The sequence below is a fragment of the Anolis sagrei genome, chromosome 4 (assembly GCF_037176765.1).
Source record: "Anolis sagrei isolate rAnoSag1 chromosome 4, rAnoSag1.mat, whole genome shotgun sequence".
Classification (NCBI taxonomy): Eukaryota; Metazoa; Chordata; class Lepidosauria; order Squamata; family Dactyloidae; genus Anolis; species Anolis sagrei.
The window spans coordinates 104,897,829-104,921,237 of record NC_090024.1 but is presented as its reverse complement, the minus strand read 5'-3'; the positions used below and the strand labels follow the sequence as shown (position 1 = coordinate 104,921,237).

The 23,409-nt window shown below is 41.6% G+C and overlaps 1 protein-coding gene across 2 annotated transcripts in view; it reads right to left on the bottom strand.

Moving 5' to 3' along the window:
- GABBR2 (gamma-aminobutyric acid type B receptor subunit 2) overlaps positions 1-23,409 on the bottom strand; it is a 418,186-nt gene that overhangs the window by 6,456 nt on the left and 388,321 nt on the right. For both annotated transcript variants that reach the window (XM_060774637.2, XM_060774638.2), the window contains exons 14-17: positions 18,877-18,987; positions 15,630-15,854; positions 13,346-13,528; positions 4,302-4,431 (exon numbers count right to left, since the gene is read on the bottom strand). In XM_060774637.2, coding sequence (XP_060630620.2) covers positions 4,302-4,431; positions 13,346-13,528; positions 15,630-15,854; positions 18,877-18,987 — 649 coding nt within the window. The remainder of the gene's footprint in view (positions 1-4,301; positions 4,432-13,345; positions 13,529-15,629; positions 15,855-18,876; positions 18,988-23,409) is intronic.

Below are 23,409 nucleotides of genomic sequence, written 5' to 3'. Positions count from 1 at the left end.
TGTGTGCCAGAATTTTGATAATTTAGTGGGGCTTCTTTATCTGGGACAACCTTGCATGAAAATCAAAGGCCCATTCCTCCCCCCCTCCTCATCCCCTAAAACTATTTCCAGGAGCATTGTCTATTTTAATGCATATTCAAAGTATTTTTACAAAGACTCCTGTCACTGATTACCCCATTAAAAAGGTTTGAGTAATCCAAACAAACACTTAAAAATTCTTTTTCATTTCCCTGAATCAAAAACAAGGTATGAGAAGGAGTTGGGAGACCTGTTTTTTCAAATGGTCTTATTAAAAAACACCTTGGTGAGGTCAACTGAAAAAACCAGAAGCTATTCAAAGCTTTCAAAAGTGGAAGTAGGATGGTGAATGTACCAACTTGCTTTGCATACCATCCGAAAGGGAGGAATTGCAAGAACTGATGATTGCTGCATTTACTTAGGCGATCCCCTGTTGTCTGAGTAGGATAGTCTTCCAGGATTAGTGTAGACCCACTAGTGTGGGTCCGTAGGTGACTGTCGAGCCCTATTCTTGATCTGCATCTTCTCCCACAGTGAGGGCATTGGCTTCCAGGTGGAAGACGGTCTTGGTTGGGCTTGTTCCACCTTCCTCTTGGCACATTTCTCTCTCTCGCCCTCCATTCATGCCTCTTCAAATTCTACAGCACTGCTGGTCACAGCTGACCTCCAGCTGGAGCACTCAAAGGCCAGGGCATCCCAGTTCTCCGTGTCTATGCCAGAATTTTTAAGGTTGGCTTTGAGCCCATCTTTAAATCTCTTTTCATGCCCATGCGAGCAAGATTTTGTAGATTCTTGAAATTGTTTTATTTTTGGATATCAGAATCTTATCCCAAGCTTTTTCTTCTTCTTCGAAACCAATTTTCTTATCTCTATGGAATGCCTCTTTTAATTGTCTATACTGAAACCATGATAAGTCATGGTAGGTTCCTTTAAAGTGTATCCATTAACTTGTTTTGTTAAGATTTCCTTGTATCTAGGGGAGAGATTTGGTGGTCATGTAATACATTTTGAAAAAAAATTCATCTGGCAATAGAAAAGATTATTGGCCAACCCATAGAACTAAAACCGAAATACTTATTAGGAATGGTGGATTTCAACATGGATAAAAATAAGGAAAACTATTCAGTTACTTGACTACAGCTGCAAGAATTATATATGCGAAAAAATGGAAAGAGAAAGACACACCAAGTATTGAAGATTGGATATTGAAAGTGTTAGACATTATGAATATGGACTGCCTTACACAAAAACTCAGAAACAAACAAGGGAAAATAAAAGAGGAGACTGACTGGACTTCAACTATGAACTTTATAAAGGAAAGAATCCGATAGGAGAGAGTAAAGACACAGGGGCAGAAAACAAAGAAAAAGACATGGGAATACTGTCAGGTTTTATAATGTATTGTAATGTAATATAGCTGAGTCATGCACTGCTAATAGGCTTCTATTGGAAATGCTAAGTCATGCATTAACTGTATATAGGGAATCATTTGGGGAATGTGTTCTGGCCTAGTCCAGGTGATTGTGAATGACGTAATCCTGGGTCTGAGTTAAATTAATGAGTTAGGAACCAATCAGAGATTGCTATGTGTAATTGTGTAGAATTGTATATAAGGAAGTCATGTACAGTGTATATTTCTCCTTGTGCTGTGATGTTGTTCGTTGAAGGCTATATGTAATTAAAAGAACCTGTCTGCTAAGACAAAATATAACTGTATGCTGTGGTAAGTTTGTAATATCATCTAGACTGGGGGAAAGACAATGGTAAAACTGACAATGGTCGGGCATGTGCTCAAGTGTATGTAAAAGGTTCGAGAGAGACTGCAGGCTGTGGGAGCAGTTGACTGAAAATACTGTGCTGGAAGAAGCTACTGGAAAGCGCTGAAGTTGTGCAACTGATCTGCTGCTGAATTGTGAAGTTAATCTCAAGAAATACCCTCACTCAAAGGAAGAGAAAAGGAAGACCACAAGTGTTCCCCATTTACCAATCCCGCACCTTAGGCTTTAGACCTTTTTCCCCCTTTCCCCTGCCCCATCTTGATCCTATCACTTATGTTGTTATCAAAAACATAATAATAATAATAATAATAATAATAATAATAATAATAAAATAAAATTTAAATCTCTTTTCCTGCCCACCAACATTCCATTTTCCGTTCTTGAGTTCGGAGTAGAGCAACTGCTTTGGGAGACGGTGGTTAGGCATCCAGACAACATGGCCGATCCAGCGGAGTTGATGGCGGAGGACCATCGCTTCAATGCTGGTGGTCTTTGCTTCCTCCAGCACGCTGACATTTGTCTTCCCAAGAGATTTGCAGGATTTTCCGGAGGCAGCGCTGATGGAATTGTTGTAGACAGTCCACCTTTCGCAGGCATATAGCAGGGTTGGGAGGACAATAGCTTTATAAACAAGCACCTTGGTCTCTCTACGGATATCCTGGTCCTCAAACACTCTGCTTCATTCGGAAAAAAAGTGCACTTGCAGAGTTAATGTTTCAGTGTTAATGTTGACTTTTGTGGAGAGGCGGCTGCCAAGGTAGTGGAAATGATCAACATTTTCTAATGTTACACCATTAAGCAATCTTCCAAAATTGCTGCATAGCAAATCCTTGTTAGCTTAATCCTAACATGATGTTTCTCAAGCTGATTCCCTCCTGAACGGTCATAATAAAATGTCTGAGGAAGGGGAGAACAGAGACTATTAAGAAGGGGCAGTTGGAACCATATGCTCACCTTCAGGCAAAATGTAAGTGGGCTGAAAACCACTATAACAGAAGGTTATCCATGTTAGATTTGTCTGACTCTATCCCTGTTATCCTACTAGCTTTGCCAAATTAGCAAAGAGGGTTGCTTAAGAAGAGCTGCTAGCTTTCTTCCAAATATAGATTCCCCTCTTTCAAAATAGGTGACATATTTTGTCCTATCTCACTTCTCATGCCAAATTAGTCATTGTCCTATCCCTGTTATCCAGTTCACAATCCTGGCACATAGCAAGAGGAGGCTGTGCGTACAAAGATGTGAGCAGAAGGTTGCCTAAATTGTGGGAATGGGGGAGATGTAGCATTCAAAGCAGCAAGGAAGATTGTTCTAAGGGCCGGAGGGGTTTAGCACAGCTGGTAAATCATCAGCAATTATAAGATCTATCAACGAAAAGGTTGCAAGTTTGAAGCCCCAGGTTGGCGTGAGCTGCTCACTGTCAGCTTAGCTCATCGTTTACCTAAGCAATTTGAAAACAGCTTTAGCTGTGATTAGAGAAATTAGGTACCACTAAAAGTGGGGGAGGTGTTTTACGACACCATAAAAGAAAGAAGATCGGAAAATGCTGGGCAACCAAAAGGAAGAAGGAAGTCTTGACAACTTTTCGCCATAGAGGATAGAGCAACAGCACCCCCTGGACCCGAGCCCAACCTTCCATGGTACCAAAAACAGCTGAAACAAACCACCTTCTTCTGTTCAGTCTGTCTGTGTATTGTCTATACAAAGCGGCATTGAATGTTTGCCGTGTATATGTACTGTGATCCGCCCTGAGTCCCCTTCGGGGTGAGAAGGACGGAATATAAATAAATAATAATAATAATAATTATTATTATTATTTATTTTACTTATTTACAGTTTTTATATTCCGCCCTTCTCACCCCGCAGGGGACTCAGGGCGGATTACAGTATACACATATATGGCAAACATTCAATGCCAGTGCCAATGACAGACAACGAATACAGACAATACACAGAGGCTATTTAACTTTTTTCTGGCCGCCAGTGGAGCTGCTGCTTTCATCGTCCATCAGCGACACCGATGAAGTTCTTCCGCACTCCACATTCTTCGGAGTTTTCTTTATGGCCTCATAAATTAGTTAATTTAGCCTCCCACACAAGGTGGTACCTTATTTTCCTACTTGACAGATGCAACTGTCTTTCGGGTTGCAAAGGTCGACAACAGGCTACACAATGGCTGGACACCCACTCCAGCCCGGGCTGGCTTCGAACTCATGACCTTTTGGTCAGAGTGATCTTAATGCAGCTGACACTCAGCCAGTTGCGCCACAATCCCATTATTATTATTATTATTATTATTATTATTATTCATTGCTTTCTAGCTTTCATGTGTGTAACCATGACTATGATCTTCTACACTTGCAGAGATCTTTGTGAGTTTTTCACATGTCCAAACAATATATTAGAAATATTAAAATAAGGCCTCCTGTGTGACCCCTTCAGCTGGGGTGGTATAAGGTTACTACTTTTGATAAAACAAAAGCTTTGCCAGCACTCATAATGCCATACCTTTGTTTTCTGTGAAGTTGCGTATACTGAGAATATCATTGAGTTCCTGGTAGTGATTCTGCTTAATATACGTTGTCTTCTCAGGTGTGTCCTGCAGTTGCATAGTGACTTCTTCTAAAGCTTTGTCCAGCTGTTTAAAGGAAAATTTAACAAGAGTATTAAAGTGGTTTCTTTAAAGAGAAAAGCCAACCATGCAAAAAGGTACATATGCATATGCAAAGTTTATTTATAGTTATCCTGATGATAGACTACCGTGTCATGATTACAAGGTACACACAGACATGGGCCTGGAAAGAAAGATCCCTTGCACATGGCATGATGGAATACACACCACACACATATAAATCCATTGAATTGGTATATAGAAGAAAAATATAGCCCCATCTATTATGGATGTGTGGATCAATTTGTGTACGAGGGTTGAATGAAAAGTAATGCCTCCACCTCTGTAACTCCTCAACAGATGGCAGTACTGGTATGCAGCAGGTACTGGCTTGTTCATTAGACTCTCCTCTACAGTTCTATTCTGGCCCAAGTATAAACAAAACATAGAATTTGTTATCATCTATGGCTTTAGTTATACACAGGAGGTCTTGGAACATATCCCCAGCAGAGATGGGATGTGTGCTATAATCTCTTTTAATGATATCAGCAATCAACACATCTTGTGTTAGTGAAATCGAATGAACAGCCCCTGAATTATACAGAAGCTCTGGCCTCCAGTGTGCAATCATGAGATCTCTAGCAATGATACAAATTCAGAAGTATCCAGAAATTCCTAACAATCAAATGAAATGAATGAAAAGTAATGCCTCCACCTTCGTAACTCCTCAACAGATGGCAGTACTGGAATGCGGCAGGTACTGTTTAGTAGACTCTCCTCTACAGTTCCATTTTGGCGGGAAGCCTTCGCATTGAACAGTTGTGTTGCTAAAGTGTGAAGTATGGAACCCTGCATAGTCGATCAATGTGACTTAAGCAACGTGCAGTCATTGAATTCTTGACAGCAGAAGGTGTCACCCCAAAGGAGATTCATCAGAGAATACAAGCAGTTTATGGTGATTGTGTTGATGTGAGTACTGTGGTCGTTGGGCAAGTAAGTTTAAAAATGTTGAGGTGACACCTTCTGCTGTCAAGAATTCAATGATTGAATTGACTGACGTAGAGTGTGTTGCAGTAGTCTATTTGGGATGTAACAAGAGTGTGGACCACTGTGGCCAAGTCAGACGTCACAAGATATGGGCACAGTTGGTGCACAAGTTTTAATTTGTTTTAATTTAAGGTCAACAATATCTGGGGTCCAGATTTGGGAACCACCAATTTAATAGATTCTTTCCAATTTTCAAGGTGAGTGTTACTTTGGACCACTGCACGCAGCTTCCGTTTCTGACAGTTACTACAGGAACCAATGTAGAGCCTTTTCCTAGGGTTCACCCTCCACATTTTCTTCTCTTCCAACAACAGCAAAATTCTAGCAGAAAAAAAGATGAAATAAGTCACCAAGATGAGTTGGCAGATGGGAGTGAAAGACCCCTCTCCGTGGGTGGGGAAAGCATCTGTTAGAAGTGATAGCTGCTAGAGATACTCAGTGGCTTCTGATCACAGAGGCTGTCTTTATTTGAGGATCCTGCTTAAACTCAGAATAAACAGGTATAATATTTCCATTTTAAGCACCGTCACACTTTGAGTCAAGTCTTCAAAAGGGAATGACATCACCATGGATTCTCTGCACGCTCTTTTATCCTGCGCTGAGAAAGCTGCCTAGGGTCCTGGCAGAGTCTTTCATATCGGTGATGTTCCTGCACACCTCCCTCAAACACTATGTCTTGTGAAAAACATGTCACATTTCTTTTGAATTTTTAAAGGTGCAAAAACTTCTCCAATCTGTTCTGCAACATTCCATATTCTCCTCATAACTTAAAATAGAGGAGTCGTGGAATTAATCTTATTCTCAAAGAGAATAGAACAGAATAGTCTAAAAATTCTCAACATGAACAATCTTTATAATCAGCTCCTGTTTTTTAAGTGGTATACTGAGTGGGCTCTCGAGAAAAACATCGGTCTGCTGCATAGAAACACCATTTCAGTGTCTGGTTTCTTCCTCGGCTTTACAAAGTGGGACAGGATTCCCGTTGCTTTCAACATCCCAAGTTAGGATACTGTCAAAAAGGCACTTCCAGGATTTGGCTGAATTAATAACCTTGCGGTTTTGTCCAGGTTAGACAATTCACAAACAATTCACAAACAATTTTACAGTCTTTCTTTACAGCCCCAATGGGATACTAACTTATTATACACTGTAACTCCTGAAACATAACCTACATAAGTATCAAAAGGAGAAAAGTCCAAATGTCTGGCATATATACGTAACACAACAGCAAGTAATCCCGGGTACAATGTCCTTGTTTCAGAGGATCCTTCTTTAGGTTGTGTTGACTTACAAATAGTCTATAACAGTCTTTTGATATGTGGTTATTTTCTTCTTGAATCCGTGGTCTCAAGACCTTCTATGTTGTTATGGATATAATAAGTTAGTACCCAGTTGGGGCTGTAAAGAAAGACTATATAATTGTATTGTCGAAGGCTTTCATGGCCGGAATCACTAGGTTGTTGTAGGTTTTTTGGGCTATATGGCCATCCAACAAATACTACGTTCAGCAAAGGACAAGAGGGATCCTCTCACTTCTGCAGGAGTCTACTGTAAACCATGCAGCTGTGGACAAGTCTACATAGGGACCACCAAACGCAGCAATGCCCAAACACGAATCAAGGAACATGAAAGGCACTGCAGACTACTTCAACCAGAGAAGTCAGCCATAGCAGAGCACCTGATGAACCAACCTGGACACAGCATATTATTTGAGAACACAAAAATACTGGACCACTCTAACAACCACCATGTCAGACTACACAGAGAAGCCACTGAAATCCACAAGCATGTGGACAATTTCAACAGAAAGGAGAAGACCATGAAAATGAACAAAATCTGGCTACCAGTATTAAAAAACTCAAAAATTACAACAGCAAAACAGCAGAGGGGAAACAATCAGGCACATCTAATCACCTCTCAACAAAAGATTCCCCCAGGCACAGCCAGGCCATCAAATGCTAATCAAGGTGGTTAGTTGAAACATTCACACCTAGCTTCAGCAGACAAGCGTTCTTTGCCCCATCCTGGTCATTCCACAGATATATAAACTCCCTTTCCTAGTTCCAATAGACCTCACCACCTCTGAGGATGCTTGCGATAGATGCAGGCAAAATGTCAGGAGAAAATGCCTCCAGAACATGGCCATATAGCCCGAAAAACCTACAACCTAGACTATAAAACTGTTTGTGAATTGTCTATTTGTATTGATACCATTTTTGTTATATCACTTTCCTGCCTGCCCCTGTGGAAAGCTCAACGCATGAAAGCAGCTCATTTCCCCTAAAACCGTAAAGCCCACGTTGCTGAAATATTTGACCTCCATATGAGACAAATACAGGAGCTATTTTTTTCACATATAGAAATGATTATTTAAAAATACACATCAAACCTACTTTAAAAGATAGCAGGTCTAATTAAAAAGCACATATTCTAATCTGAGATGAAAGAGCCAAGACAAACTCAAAAGGATTATATTTCTTCCATGAGATAAAGCAAATGATTTTACATCAAACCCGGAGGCGCCAAGCAAAGGGATGCCAAGAAAACCCAGATGAAATCACTTTCTGAGTTCTCTCTCTGAAATACCATCATCTCTTGCAGCCAGGATGCAATTTGGTACTTAAAATACGGTGCAGAGTTCCATGGGAGAGATAACGGTGGAATCTAAAATTCCTTTACTTTCTACGTCAATATGAAGCAATTGGGAAGTGGTGGCAGCTTTAGCTATAAGCGGGCCTGTTTCGTTGGAAATTGCTAATAATATAGCTTCCTATTTCCAAACAGGGGGCTAATTATGCTTGTTTATTACATGCTTATGCATTTACGAAATGCTTACCCTCAATTTGCCACTGTATTAGCATGGGGAGAATTTCACACAACAATACAAAATGAAGAGGAAAGGAGCCATGAACAATGGTATGCTTTGCCTGGTTAAGGAAGGAAATGATCTACTAAGCTCAGGGGCTGGGAGTCAGTAAGTGGTGATGGTGTCACTTGTGTAACACATTACTTGAGGAGGAGGAGGAGGAAATGTGGGCATAACAATGTTCCTCCACACAAAATAATATGAGTGACTCATAATGCTTTTACACTTACCACAAAGCAAGTTATTTCTATCATGCCCTCCAGCATTTCACAATTGAAAAGTTTGACATATGGCCAAGGGAAATCAAAGTGCAATCAAGATGGGAAAAGTTATTAATATAGTATGTGAGGGTGCAACCTTTTGCTTTTGCCTGAGCCTACTGGGAAGGTTGCGGGGCTTGACGATTGCAAGGCTCGGGTTAAAATTGCTGGAAGAAACATTAACAACCTTAGATATGCAGATAATACCACTTTGATGGCCAAAAGCGAGGAGGAACTGAGGAGCCTTCTAATCTAGGTGAAAGAAGAAATTGCAAAAGCTGGGTTGCAGTTAAACATAAAAAAGCCAAGATTACGGCAACAAGACTGATTGGTAACTGGGAAATAGAGGGAGAAAAGGGAGGCAGTGACAGACTTTGTATTTCTAGATTACTGCACACACAGACTGCAGCCAGGAAATCAGAAGACGTTTACTGTTTGGGAGGAGAGCAATGACCAATTTCGATAAAATAGTGAAGAGTAGAAACATCATACTGGCAACCAAGATTCACGCAGTCAAAGCAATGGTATTCCGTGTGGTAACCTACAGATGTGAGAGCTGGACCTTAGGGAAGGCTGAGTGAAAGAAGAGAGATGCTTTTGAACTGTGGTGTTGGAGGAAAGTTCCGAGAATGTGTTGGACTGCAAGAAGATCCAACCAGTCCATACTTCAGGAAATAAAGCCCAACTGGTCATTGGAGGGAAGAATAGTAGAGGCCAAGATGAGGTATTTTGGCCACATCATGAGGAGACAGGAAAGCTTAGAGAAGACAATGATACTGGGGAAAAATGGAAGGAAAAAGGAAGAGGGGCCGACAAAGGGCAAGATGGATGGATGGTATCCTTGAAGTCACCCTGGACCGTGCTCTGACCTACAAGAAGCACTGCCTGAATATCAAGCAAGAAGTGGGTGCTAGAAACGATATCATACGAAAGCTGACTGGCACAACCTGGGGATCACAACCAGACACAGTGAAGATATCTGCCCTTGCGCTATACTACTCTGCTGCTGAGTATGCATGCCCAGTGTGGAACACATCTCACCATGCTAAAACAGTAGATGTGGCTCTTAATGAGACATGCTGCATTATCATGGGGTGTCTGCACCCTACACCACTGGAGAAATTACACTTTTTAGCCGGTATTGCACCACCTGACATTTGCCGGGAAGTAGCAGCCAATAGTGAAGGCAGTGACTTATCCCTTGTTTGGGTATCAGCCAGCATGTCAAGGACTTAAATCAAGAAATAGTTTTCGAAGATCTACAGAGACACTCGCTGGAACACCAAAAGTGGCAGGCTCAAACCCAGAACCTCAACCAATGGCTGATACCAAATGAGAGACTCCCCCCTGGGCACACAGAAGACTGGGCAACTTGGAAGGTGCTGAACAGACTGCGCTCTGGCACCATGAGATGCAGAGCCAACCTTAAGAAATGGGACTACAAAGTGGAATCCACGACATGTGAGTGTGGAGAAGAGCAAACTACAGACCACCTGCTGCAATGCAATCTGAGCCCTGCCACATGCACAATGGAGGACCTTCTTGCGGCAACACCAGAGACACTCCAAGTGGCCAGATACTGGTCAAAGGACATTTAATCAACTACCAAGCTTGCAAATTTTGTTTTGTGTCTGTTTGTTTGTTTGTTTTGTTCTGTTAGAAATGTAATACAATTTTCCGGTTGCTCCTGACACGATAAATAAATAAATAATAAAGTGACTGGCTTGACCTTGAAGGAGCTGGGGGTGGCCACAGTCGACAGGGAGCTTTGGTGTGGGCTGGTCCATGAGGTTACAAAGAGTTGGAAGCGACTGAACGAATAAACAACAAACTGGGAAGGTTAAGATTCTACCCCTTTTTTCTCCTTCCTGCTGAGTTAACTGTGTGCAATGATCTCATGTAAGTAATCCCGTATTGAGTGCAATGATATCCTGCATGGGGAGAGCTAAAATAACAGAGATGCAAGACTTTTCTTTTAATCTACACTCGGATTCCTGGTAAAACTAACAAGAAAGAAAAAGTTTCCTTTTACATCCGGGTCAAGACTCCTGCCTACGTCTCTCCTCTAACAAACCAGTGCCTGAAGCCAAACAATTCCTAGTTTACTTAGGGACAGACGAGCCAAGATTCATGTTCAGATTAACTGCATACTTTTGATTCACTAATTTAAATTGGTTTACCTGCATTTGCAGGCAAAAAAAGAGCCCCCGGTGGCGCAGTGGGTTAAAGCACTGTGCCAGCAGGACTGAAGACTGACAAGTCGCAGGTTCGAATCCGGGGAGAGGCGGATGAGCTCCCTCTATTAGCTCCAGCTCCTCATGCGGAGACATGAGAGAAGCCTCCCACAAGGATGATAAAACATCAAAAATCATCCGGGCATCCCCTAGGCAACGTCCTTGCAGACGGCCAATTCTCTCACAAAAGGAGCAGTTCCTCCTGACACGACAAAAAAAAAAAAAATGCAGGCAAGATGAAGCTGCGGCAAATACACTCTTCTCAGTAATTGTCATTTATGATTGTGTCTTATCATAGCTATTCTTTTTGACTGGGGCAATTATAGAAGTCTCTTTAACTTTTTAAATGAGCCAAGGGCAGGTTTTTTTGGAACCAAATTATAGATTATGGTGAGGTCCATAGAAACATTGAGGACCTGAAGGAAGCACCAACCCCTCAACTCTCTCTGCCATGGCTCAATAGCACAATTCTAAACTGAATGGACCAATTCAAATCCTGAAACCGCAAAGAAGAGAGTGTGCAGGGAGAGGGAAAGGGTGACATTGCAAGCATCACATACTCATTGTTTTCCATTGCTTGCTTCAAAGTTAAAAACCTGGATGTTTCCACTAAAACCAGGGAGCTTTCATTCAACTTCAGTTTATACAATATGTGTGTTGGTGCACCCAAGATCAGAGTTGTTTATTTCTGGAAATCAATGCTTCTGAACAGGAAAATGAAGGGATTGTTTTTAGGCCAGAAACTTTTTCCATTGCAAAGTTGCCCTGTTGCAACAAGCCATGCCCAAATGAAGCAGTGAGTGACTTGCGAACTGAGAGAGATTCAGATATGGGTCAGGGCATTTGTGGGAGGTGGAGGAGGGCTTGGGTTATCTTCTTCAAAACTGCATGTGAGCCTTCAATCGAGGTTGCAGGAACCACTGGGAGAAGACTGAGCTCTTCTCTGAAGCAAGTCATTGGTTTCTCATAAACTCCTCGCAAATAAATCCTGTGCAGTTTCCTTTCTTGGTTTTGTTGATTCTGGACTGAGAGCCTCAGAGCTTGTGAGAGCTTCTTATATCAACTTTAATACATTTTTCATCGGTTTTCTAGCTGTGGGAGGAGATATCAGGGTCCAGGAGCTGCTCAGAAGGGAGAACATTTTGTTTGTTTCTTTGTTTTAAGAAGTGGAGACTCTTTGTCTCCAAAGGGGTTGGGAAGGATCACATTGTGGATGTGGGTGGGAAGACTGGGAGTTGTCTGTGGTGCAACACACAAGCAGGAAAGGAGACAGGTTGTACATCAGTCTTGGGAGCAAACTGCTTAGATCCCACCCTCTTTTCTGAGTGATGAAATAAAAGAGTCCATCCCAGGATAACCTAAAGGTTGCACAGAGCCCCTCTACTCTCTCTCTCTCATGGTGGGGAAGTACCAAAGACCTGTTATTGCTCCCATTTTCCCATCTAGCTCTTCCAAAAGACCATAAGCAGAAGATTAGTGAAGAGAGGTATTTACATTGACCAGTGTATAACTTGACCCAATTTCCCCCACCTTATATATGAGGGTTGAATAAAAAGTAATGCCTCCACCTTCGTAACTCCTCAACAGATGATAGTACTGGTATGTGGCAGGTACTGGCTTGTTCAGTAGACTCTCCTCTACAGTTCCATTTTGATGGGAAGCCTTCGCATTGAATGGTTGTGTTGTTAAAGTGCAAAATATGGAACTCTGTGCAGACAATCGGTCAATGCAACTTAAGCAACATGCAGTCATTGAATTCTTGGCAGCAGAAGGTGTCACCCTAAAGGAGATTCATCAGAGAATGCAAGCTGTTTATGGTGATTGTGTTGATGTGAGTACTGTGTGTCATTGGGTGAGTAATTTTAGAGATGTTGAGGTGGGAACATCTGACTTGTGTGACAAAGAGTTGGACGTCCTGTGACAGCAACCACCGAGTTTCACAAGCAAAAGGTTGACAGATTTATTTAGGACAATTGTCGTATCACTCAGAGAGAAATTTCAAGCATAATCGGCATTTCACAAGAATGTGAGGGTCACATTATTCCTTTGCTTGTCTATCGGAAGATCTGTGCACGATGGGTTGCGGAAACAGAGTGTCAATTTCTTCCATGACGGTCTTAGAAAACTTGTTCATTGTTGGCATAAATATATCCAATTGTCTGGTGATTATGTGGAAAAGTGAATAGTGGTAGTTAAAGAGCACATTCTAAGGATTATTTCTGCATTTGATTTATTAAAATATTCCCATCCAAACCCAAGTAACAAAAGTGGAGGCATTACTTTTCATTCAACCCTCATATATGAATATATACAGTAATTAATCACCTTCACTAAGCAGCTTTCCAAGCTCTCTCTACTCACAGCACCATTGCTCTAATTCACAGCTGATTTTAAGCTCAAAACCAGGAAATCAAATCATGGATTTTCAAATAACACATTTGCTTTGATTCTGAGCCTCATGGCTGCACAGACCGAGGAAGCAGTCAATGTCCACTGGGCAGAATGGTCTAAGCAGAGCATGCTGTTAGTAATACCTCTGTTATTTTCATTCTCAGCTGGTGGTTTTCTGATTGTAGTCCTTCTAACCTAGATGTGCTGGCCTGGTTGACACTGGTGACAGACGTCGACGTTTTTGAGTCATCTTTCTTCTGATTTTGAGTGAACTGGAGCCCTCTGTTCCGAGTAGCAGCATCCGGATTTGTTCTCAGAGTGATTAACTGGAAATTTTGAAAGCAGAGAGAAAAATCTGAAGGTTACTTCAATTTAGTTTTGTGCTCTCTGCCAAAAAATACAGTTATAGAACATGAGGTTCAGTGTGAAATGCCAGGTTTTGAGGCAGAGTCTCAACAAATAGCTAACCAGTTTTTCCATACACATGAGCTAAAATTATTTTCTCTTTCCCCTTCTCCAATTAGTACACAGACTTCTTAACATGCAGTTTAGCTAATATCAGAATATCATGGTGAAGAGGTGGAGATATGCCTCCCCCAGTATTACACCTCCAAATAAATCATGGCTTCCTCTTATACGATAGCAGACTTTTGACGTTACTGGAGCAATGCTGAAAGAATACTTGTGGCTCCTATGCACCCAAATATAATATTCAAAAGATCCTCTCAATACTTATTCTAGTCTGCTTCTTTTTTTTCGAATTCCCTGCATTAGGAGTGATACAATTTATTAGATTCTGATTTCAGATAGTGGAAAATTCTTTTCACACAGCCATTAAGCTTTCAACCCACAACTGGGTGGACTCTATGAATGGACAGACACCCAGAGCTCTAGGTTTCCCTGAGCTGTGTTACTGTAGATTGCAGGTGAAAAATCACACAACTGAATATTCCTCAATTAAGTAAGAATCTGCTACATAAAAAGACCCAAAACAAGACTAGACATATTCAGGCTAGACATTTCTATCTGAAATCTAGTTTTCTATGCAGTGAGATATTCTGCATAGAGATTTCGGCAGGCATTGGTTCCTCATTTACATTATGAATTAGTACTGGCTAGACACAGCTTTATTGCCATAATAAAAAACTAGTTCCGTATCTAATCAAGTCAGAGGAACTATCCTTGAAGTGAGAAATGTGTAAATCCTTAGAGGGGTGCACCACATATATTATATTTGCATTATTTTAAAGGGAAATTGTATATTTGTGCTGGCACGGCAGTGCCAGGAGATTTAAGTTTCTCTTTCTTGCTTTGCTAGTTTGTTTGAATTTATTTAAGCCACACATTTTGCAATCAGGTAGCTTCCCCAGATTGCAGCCATAGGGCCAGCAACCTGGCAATCATTGTTAGGGTCTTTAGACCCACCCCCTTTCCCAGGATTTTGGAGGCAAAGGAGGACTTTTGTTCAGTCTCACTGTTTGAAGCCTAACAGCAGGATGTGTGGGTTTCTCTATCCTACCTGCACAAAGGCTTCACTACTCACAGCTCTGCTGGGGGAGTAAAGGAATAGTCCCATAGCTTTGCTGGGAGAATACAGCCAGCCTTTGCTGGGGCAATAGGACAGTTCCTACAGCCTACAGAAGAAGGAAAAGGAAGAATCCACATGGACGATACCTAGGCAGTCACACATCTTATATATATCTTTTTATGATTTGTTTTAATTTTTTCTTTCTTTTCCCTACTTTTCTTTTCCCCCCTTCTTTTTCTTTTTCTGTTCTCTTACTCCTTTTCTTCTTCTTTTCTTTGATATTTCAAAAGTTTTTCTTTTTTTCTTTCTTTTTTATGTATAAGGTAAAGGTAAAGGTTGTCCCCTGACATTAAGTCCAGTCATGTCTGACTCTGGGGTGTGGTGCTCATCTCCATTTCTAAGTCAAAGAGCTGGCATTGTCCATAGACACCTCCAAGGTAATGTGGCTGGCATGACTGAATGGAGCACCATTTTTGTTATATACACATATATTATTCTCTTTTTAAGGAAAATTTTCAATAAAGATAATTTTAAAAACAAAACAAAAGGGGATTTGATCCCATGTCTTTCAGGTAGTCCTACACTTGACACTATTACACCACGCTTACACACTTTATGAGGCATCAGCTAAACTCACTATTAGTCGTAGTTAGAGTAGATCTGCTGAACTGACTTAAGGCCTACTGATTTCAATGGATCTATCCTAGATAGGACTAATGCTGTTTTTAGTCCTATGGATATAATCCCACAAACTAGACATGTTGTTTTGAGGTTACTACCCATTTCAGTGGGACTTATTCAAAAGTTGCTTCCCTGTGGGATTCCAGAACAAGTGAGCTGAATTGATGTACAGAAATGACATGCAAATAATAAGATCCATCACGAACGCATGTGCTTACCTTCGGTACAAAGACTAAGCAGAGCGTGATGGTGCTACAGAATATAATGACGAGTGCCACAATGCAGAACTGCACGTTGGGCTGATCTCGTGTGAGAAAGGAAACCGCAGCTCCAATAATGCACATGATGCCTACATTGTAAACACTCATGCCAATGTATTTACTGTCGTTCAGAGCCGGAATGCTCACATTTCGAGTTTCCCAAGCCAAAAAGCACCCAAACAGCTGAAATTGGGAAAAGAAAACAAAGCGATCATAATACAGTCGGCCAAGTTAGATTTGTATACATTAGACTTTAAAATGTCCTGCTTATAACAGCTTGTGCCTTATTTCAGTTAGATCTTGGCAAAGGCAAAAACAAAGCATGATCCAGGCAGAGATAAGCACATTTAATTTCCACTAATTGAATACCATACCTTTAACTCCCCCATTGAAATCAATGAAACCTAAGCTTCCTATTTGAAATCAATAGGATTTAAAATTGCATATTGTTTGGATCATACCTAATGGTGCTTAATTTCATAAAAATGAATGGATTCCTGTTCAGTAGTTACAAGATCATAAGCTGAATATACAATCTTGCAACATTTGGGATAAATGTTTTTAGTCATTTGCAAATAAATGTGACCCCCAAATCCTTCCTAATTATGACAAACATATATATTTGCTGAGATCCTGCATCATCAGTGAAAAAGCTCTATTGTCATAGCTATGTCTGGCAATGCCGCCTCTACGAGGGTTGAATGAAAAGTAATGCCTCCACCTTTGTAACTCCTCAACAGATGGCAGTACAGGTATGTGACAGGTACTGGCTTGTTCAGTAGACTCTCCTCTACAGTTCCATTTTGGTGGGAAGTCTTATCATTGAATGGTTGTGTTGTTAAAGTAAGAAGTATGGAACCCTGCGCAGATGGTCGGTAAATGCAATTTAAGCAATGTGCAGTCATTAAATTCTTGACAGCAGAAGGTGTCACCCCAAAGGAGATTCATCAGAGAATGCAAGCTGTTTATGGTGATGGTCTTGATGTGATTACAGTGCATCGTTGGGCGAGTAAGTTTAAAGATGTTGAGGTGACATCTGTTGAGGTGGAGGCATTACTTTTCATTCATCCCTCTGTTGAGGTGGAGGCATTACTTTTCATTCATCCCTCGTACATCTGGCAATATTTTCAGCCAGGTAGCATCACAACTGAAAGGTTCCCAAGGTCCTGCAGATTGAGGCATTAGAAAAATGATGTATCTAGCACTCTCTAAGTTATAGGGTACATTGACAACTGGCAGCTGGAGACACCAGACCAGAAAAGTGGGACACTGGGAAATGATGTTTACAGCAAGGCCCATAGCCAGGATTTTGATTCGGGGGGGGGGGGGGGGGCTGAGTTTGATTCGGGGGTGGGGGGTGGGTGGGGTGGTGGTGGTGGTGGTGAGGATTTACCCTAGCAAATCTTTTGCATTGTTATCCCAATACCCCCATGCATATGGGATACATTGAGCATGGTGATTAGATCATTATATGAATAAAAATAGCAGTTTAAATAATGCACCAGTAAGGCCTCCTTGCTGATCACCTTGAGAATTTCGGGGGAAGCTGAAGCCCCTCAAGCCCCCCCCCCCCCCGGCTACATGCCTGTTTACAGCCATGACCAGAAATGTGGTGTGGATATAATTTCCCCGCATCCCAATCTGCAGCACACTGGGAGCCCTTGGGTTGAGGTGCTGCTTGGATGGAAAGGTAGGATTCCTTTTATGGTGCTGTCAGACAACATAGCTATGATCACAGAACATCACTGCAGTTACCATATATACTCAAGTATAAGCTGACCCAAATATAAGCCAAGGCACCTAATTTTACCACAAAAAAACTGGGAAAACTTATTAACTTGAGTATAAGCTGAGGGTGGGAAACGCAGCAGCTACTGGTAAATTTCAAAACAAAAATAGATTCCAATAAAATTACTTTAATTTTATTGGAATCTAGGTTAAATGTTTTTGAATATTTACATAAAACTGTAATTTAAGATAATTCTATCCAACTCTGATTAAATCAGTATTCTAACCCTTTTCAATGTAAATGTGCTTACGTATCCTTCCAATAATCACCATAGTTTATTTTAACTATACATTTGGGGAGAAATGCTGTGTGAATGAATAAGGAAAAGTGGGAAAGACTGGCGCAGAGAGAGGAGGAGAGGAAGGCACACACTGCACCGAGAGAGGAGAGGAAGGCGCATGCTGTGCCAAGAGAAGAGGAGAGGAAAGCGCACACTGCACTGAGACAGGAGAGGAAGGAGCGTGCTGTGCCGAGAGAAGAGGAGAGGGAGGAGAGCTGGGTTGCTGTGTGGAGAGGTGAGGGTCCTGGCAGGAAGGCATGGGGCTGAAAGAAGCCTCTGGAGATATTTATGAATTAATGAAGTTGGTTCTTACACCCGATCTAGATTCTGCACGATATATGTTTGCACATACCACCCAACAAGCCATTTTAGGTTCAATAACTGGACAGCTGGCCACAAGGTAATTGCTATTCAAGGCATTTCTGACATGATGACATGTATCACAGGGTTTACCCTTGCTATATCACAGAGAGGGTTTACCCTTGCTTTTCTCTGGGCCTGAGAGTATGTGTTTTGCTCAAGCTCACCCAGTAGGTTTCCACAGATGTGCAGGATTTCATAGTCTGGTCTTTTAGTGGCCTAGTCCAACATTGAAGTAACAACATGCTGTACATTAGAATCATAGAATCATAGAATCAAAGAGTTGGAAGAGACCTCATGGGACATCCAGTCCAACCCCCTGCCAAGAAGCAGGAATATTGCATTCAAATCACCCCTGACAAATGGCCATCCAGCCTCTGCTTAAAAGCTTCCAAAGGAGGAGCCTCCACCACGCTCTGGGGCAGAGAGTTCCACTGCTGAATGGCTCTCACAGTCAGGATGTTCTTCCTAATGTTCAGATGGAATCCCCTTTCATGTAGTTTGAAGCCATTGTTCCGCGTCCTAGTCTCCAAGGAAGCAGAAAACAATTTATTCCTAAAGGGGCAACTATTCTTTTACCAATGACTTGGTAAACCATGCTGTACATGATCCTTCCTTACCCATCCTCACTTTTATACTAATAGTCTTATAAGAGAGAGCATCTAACAGCAAGGTTCCTGGCTGAATGGGTGTTTGAGCTCAGGTCTTCCTAATTCTACTATAGCACTCCCATCATTATACTACACTGGCTCTGAGCTCCACTTACCATTACTTACCATGAGTAGCCCTTTGTAGGCATAAACAATGCCAAGCCAAATGGTCATGTGAGAGTTTTCACAGTGCTCCAAAATGGGAAGGATAGAAATATCTCGTCCTGCTGGGTCAGGCTGCAAGTGGGCAGAAGAAAAGAAAAGAAAGGGCAATATTTGAAATATGTTCCTCTGAATCTATGCACATTAATAAGGAAAACTCTGGTCAGGCTGGTGGCTATAAATGAGTCACTGCAAGAAATGCAGATTAACTGGAAGCAGGCTCTTGGTCCATGTTTTCCTGTCTAGGTAAAGTGTTAAAGTAAAGAGATACACTTCTAAGTTGCACTGGTTTAAGTGATTAAAGATGCACACAATGCCCTGCAAAAAATCTATCCCAAATCATTTTGCCACCAGAGACAAAGGACAAGATGACATCCTTCCCTTTAAACAGAAATTTGTTTGTTTGTTTATTTATATTCTGCTCTTCTCACCCCACAGGGGACTCGGTGGAGCACAACATATATACAGCAAACTTTCAGTGCTGGGACATAAAACCATAAGTATATACAAACATTAAAATCACTTATATTCACATTAAAAGTTGCTTAAAAACTATCCCAGGACACCGTTTTGCTTCACTGCACTGCCCCAAAGGCTTGATCCCATAGCCAGGTCTTCACCATCCCCCTGAAGGACAGGAGGGAGGGGGTTGATCTAATATCACAGCTGAACATTAGTGCAGCACTACCAAGAGATCAGCATCTGCCAAGGAAGACAGTAGGCTTAATTTAGATGGGATAGACAGGTCCTATGGCACACACAACCTCACCTTTCAGCCTCTTATCACCAGCTAGCATTTGTCTGCAAGGCAAAGCAGCCATCTGACTCCCATGAAAGGGAAACCTGACCCAGTCCAACTCTTTAAGTCATGCTCCATGAAATAATAATATTTAATACTTTCTGCGACTTCACTGCACTTCAAGTACTTTTCCCAATAATCCTACAAGGTTGGTCTAGATTACTGTTTCTTAACCTGTAGGTCCCAAGACCCCTAATGAGATCCCCTTAGCTCAATATTGAGATCCCCAAAATTTGGCAAGAATAAACGTTTTTGAAATATGATCTAATAGGTGTTTTAGACATTTACACAAATCTGCTGTGCTGTGTTTATAGTGGACTATGCAGAAAATGCCTCAGCTGTACTTCATAAAAAGGAAAATTAGTCTGTTTAGCAGCATGTCAAAATTTCTCAGACAGGAAGAGCTGTGAATGAAAAAGTTTTAAAGTGTTATCTTCTTAATATAAGCAGGAAAGCCAGGTTTAAAACAGAGGGTAAAAGCCTTGCCTATGAAATCATAGCAAGGCAGCACGCTATCCAATAGGCTTGGTTGATAAAAAATGGTTCAAAACTTGTTTCAGATGCAGGGGGCACTGGTGGTTCGAGTCTAAAGTCAATTCCGATTTTCATAGAAAAAAAACGTTCAAAACTTTTTGAAACTTCTGAGTCATCTGAAGCTTTTTGAAACTTCTGAGACACCTTTTGCTAAAGGTTTGAAAGTGTTATTTCTTGTTTCATTGCGTGGTCTTTACTTTGAAAGTAGTTGTTTTACTCCAGAAGCGGGGAAAACCAAGAAGGGGAAATTCCTTCCTTCTCTAGTTTAAAACTGGCTTCTCTGGCTTGAACCAAGGCGAGGGACCAGAAGCAAGGAAAACCAAGCAGAGGAAATTCCTTCCGTCTCTGATTTAAAACTGGCTTCTCTGGCTTTAAAACTGGCTTCTCTGGCTTGAGCCAAGGCCAGGAAATTCCTTCCTTCTCTGGTTTAAAACTGGCTTCTCTGGCTTGAGCCGAGGCCAGGACCAGAAGCAGGGAAAAGCAAGCAGAGGAAATTCCTTCCTTCTCTGGTTTAAAACTGGCTTCTCTGACTTGAGCCGAGGCCAGGGACCAGAAGCAGGGAAAAGCAAACAGAGGAAACTCCTTCCTTCTCTGGTTTAAAACTGGCTTCTCTGGCTTAAGCTGAGGCCAGGGACCAGAAGCGGGGAAAAGTTGAATCATTTCCGACTCACTTCATGAGTCATAACAAAAATGGCAGAAAAAGCTTCAGAAGGGCAAAGGGACTTCCGGATTTCTTAAAAACTTTGAAATCAATTCACAAAGGTAATTTTTCCAACTTTATTCCGAATTATGAAGATTCCGACGGTACCTAACCATTCCTACTCTCCAACCATACCAATCTGAGAGGGGCAGTCCTGATTAATCCTCTACTTTCCCACTTTTCCAGCTGCTTTTACTGTCCCGGTTTGTCTCTCCTCCCCCCAGCTTCCTTCTTTATCACAGGCTTCCTTCAATTGCTGCAAACTGAGTCCAAAGTGCAAATGTTTGCACTCAGTTAACTCAGCATGGGGGAGAGGGGAGGAAGGGATGGCATCTTCCTCTTCCCTGCAGACCCAGACAAAAGCAAACTGCTTTAGCCTCTCCATGCTTGCCTGTTCTTCCTCACTCATAATTTTTGCCATCTTGATACATTTTGAAATGTTGGAGAGTATGAAACAGCAGAGAATGTGTAAATAAATAGCAGATGTGATGCAATTGAGCAGAATATACATTGTTGCTGAGAAATTAAAAGAAAGAAGGAAATTATCCCTGCTGTGAACTGGCAAACAAAAGGAAAAAGTGCTTTTTGCTACTCAGATTACTAGATAGCACCCCTGAATCTCTCTGTTATTTATTTTCCCATAAAGATGTTGCCTCCTGCTTTGAGCGAGTCTAAACTGCCAAAACATGAACCAGGTTTTCAGATTCATCCTGCTCCAGCAGAGCCTTAAAACATTAAATACCTTTCAGTTGTCAGTTCCCCAAAGAAATCCACTTTGCTCAGAACATTCAAATCCTCATTGCCTAAGAAATATTTTTAGCCACTCCTGTTCATCCACGCACAGCTGAGATCCCATCCTGCCATATTCCATTACCTGACATTAACCTGCGATTATTTTCGACAGAAAGAACAAAACTGCAGTTTTCAACCAAAGCCTCATCTCTCTATCAGGATGATGACATCTTCCTCAACAGGACATTTGGAAACATATAGTTGCAAAAATTTCAAAGCAAGGAGTTTAAACCTCAGTGTGGCTTTAGGTTTCCTTGACCTGGATATTTCACATCATTCAAGATTGTTGGAAAACCTAGTGTTTTTTCTTAAAAGCATACAAAAGTGTATTTTCATCCACAACTCTTGTGTCATGTGCTTCTAAAAGCAACAAAGTTCTCAGCTAGCCAGTTCACCTCAGCAGTCTCCATCCTCCATGCATTATTTAACCTATAAAACTGCCTTGCAGCTCTTTCCAGTTGTATCTGTAATCAAACAACTTCACGAAAGGAAGCATTCCTTGGCTGCAGTTTTTGAGATTTGGAGATGAGACAATACTGTTAAAGCTATTTATAGAGTCCTCGCTTGTGGATGCACAATTTCCCCACAGTCACCACGAACCAATAACATTTCTCAACAGAATATATCCATAATTTATCATTTTCTCTTGTGTGGGCTTTGTTTCAAAGACTCTGATTTTTAGAAGACTGATGTATCCGGGGATAAACGATTGTCTCATTCTTCGCTGCCATCACACCTTCCCAATTTAACCAGATTTTGGCTTTAATTAGAAAATGTTAGGTCTGGGAGGGATTGTTCTCCTCTTCTGACTTATTATGTTTTATAACAAAGAAAGTGGTTGGCATGATTTTTGTCAAAATTCCTTCAATACTATACTGGTACCCAGTACCTGCTCATTCCTATCCTGTGGTAGGTTTTGACCCTAGCTGAATGGGGCTCAAGATAACTGTTTTTGAATGGAAAAAGCTTTGAGATGTGGAACTGTGGCTTATTCCCAGGTTAGGTGAGTACCTCCCTGACACTCCAAATTCCCAGGTTAGGTGAGTACACTGCTGACACCCCAAATTCCAAGATTAGGTGACTACCTCCCTGACACCTCAAATTCCCAGGTTAGATGAACACACACTTGATACCCCAAATTCCCAGGTTAGGTGAATACCTCCCTGACACCCCAAATTCCCAGCACACCCCCGACACCCCAAATTCCCAGGTTAGGTGACTACCTCCCTGATACCCCAAATTCCCAGGTTAGGTGAACATATCTCTGACACCCCAAATTCCCAGGTTAGGTGACTACCTCCCTGATACCCCAAATTCCCAGGTTAGGTGAGCACACCTCCGACACCCCAAATTCCCAGGTTAGGTGACTACCTCCCTGACACCCCAAATTCCCAGGTTAGGGGAGTACACCCCTGACACCCCAAATTGCACCACCAGGGAGCCTCTGGTGGTGCAATCGGTTAAACCCTTATGATGGCAGGATGAAGACTGACAGATCGGAGGTTTGAATCCAGGGAGAGTGTGGATGAGCTCCCTCTGTCAGCTCCAGCTCCTCGGAAGCAACTGAACGAATAAACAACAACAACCCACCTTTTCTGAGCATACTGGTTCTGTATGGTAGAATACAAAACATCTGGAAGCTGAGATGTAGAAGAATGAAGTCAGAAAGGAA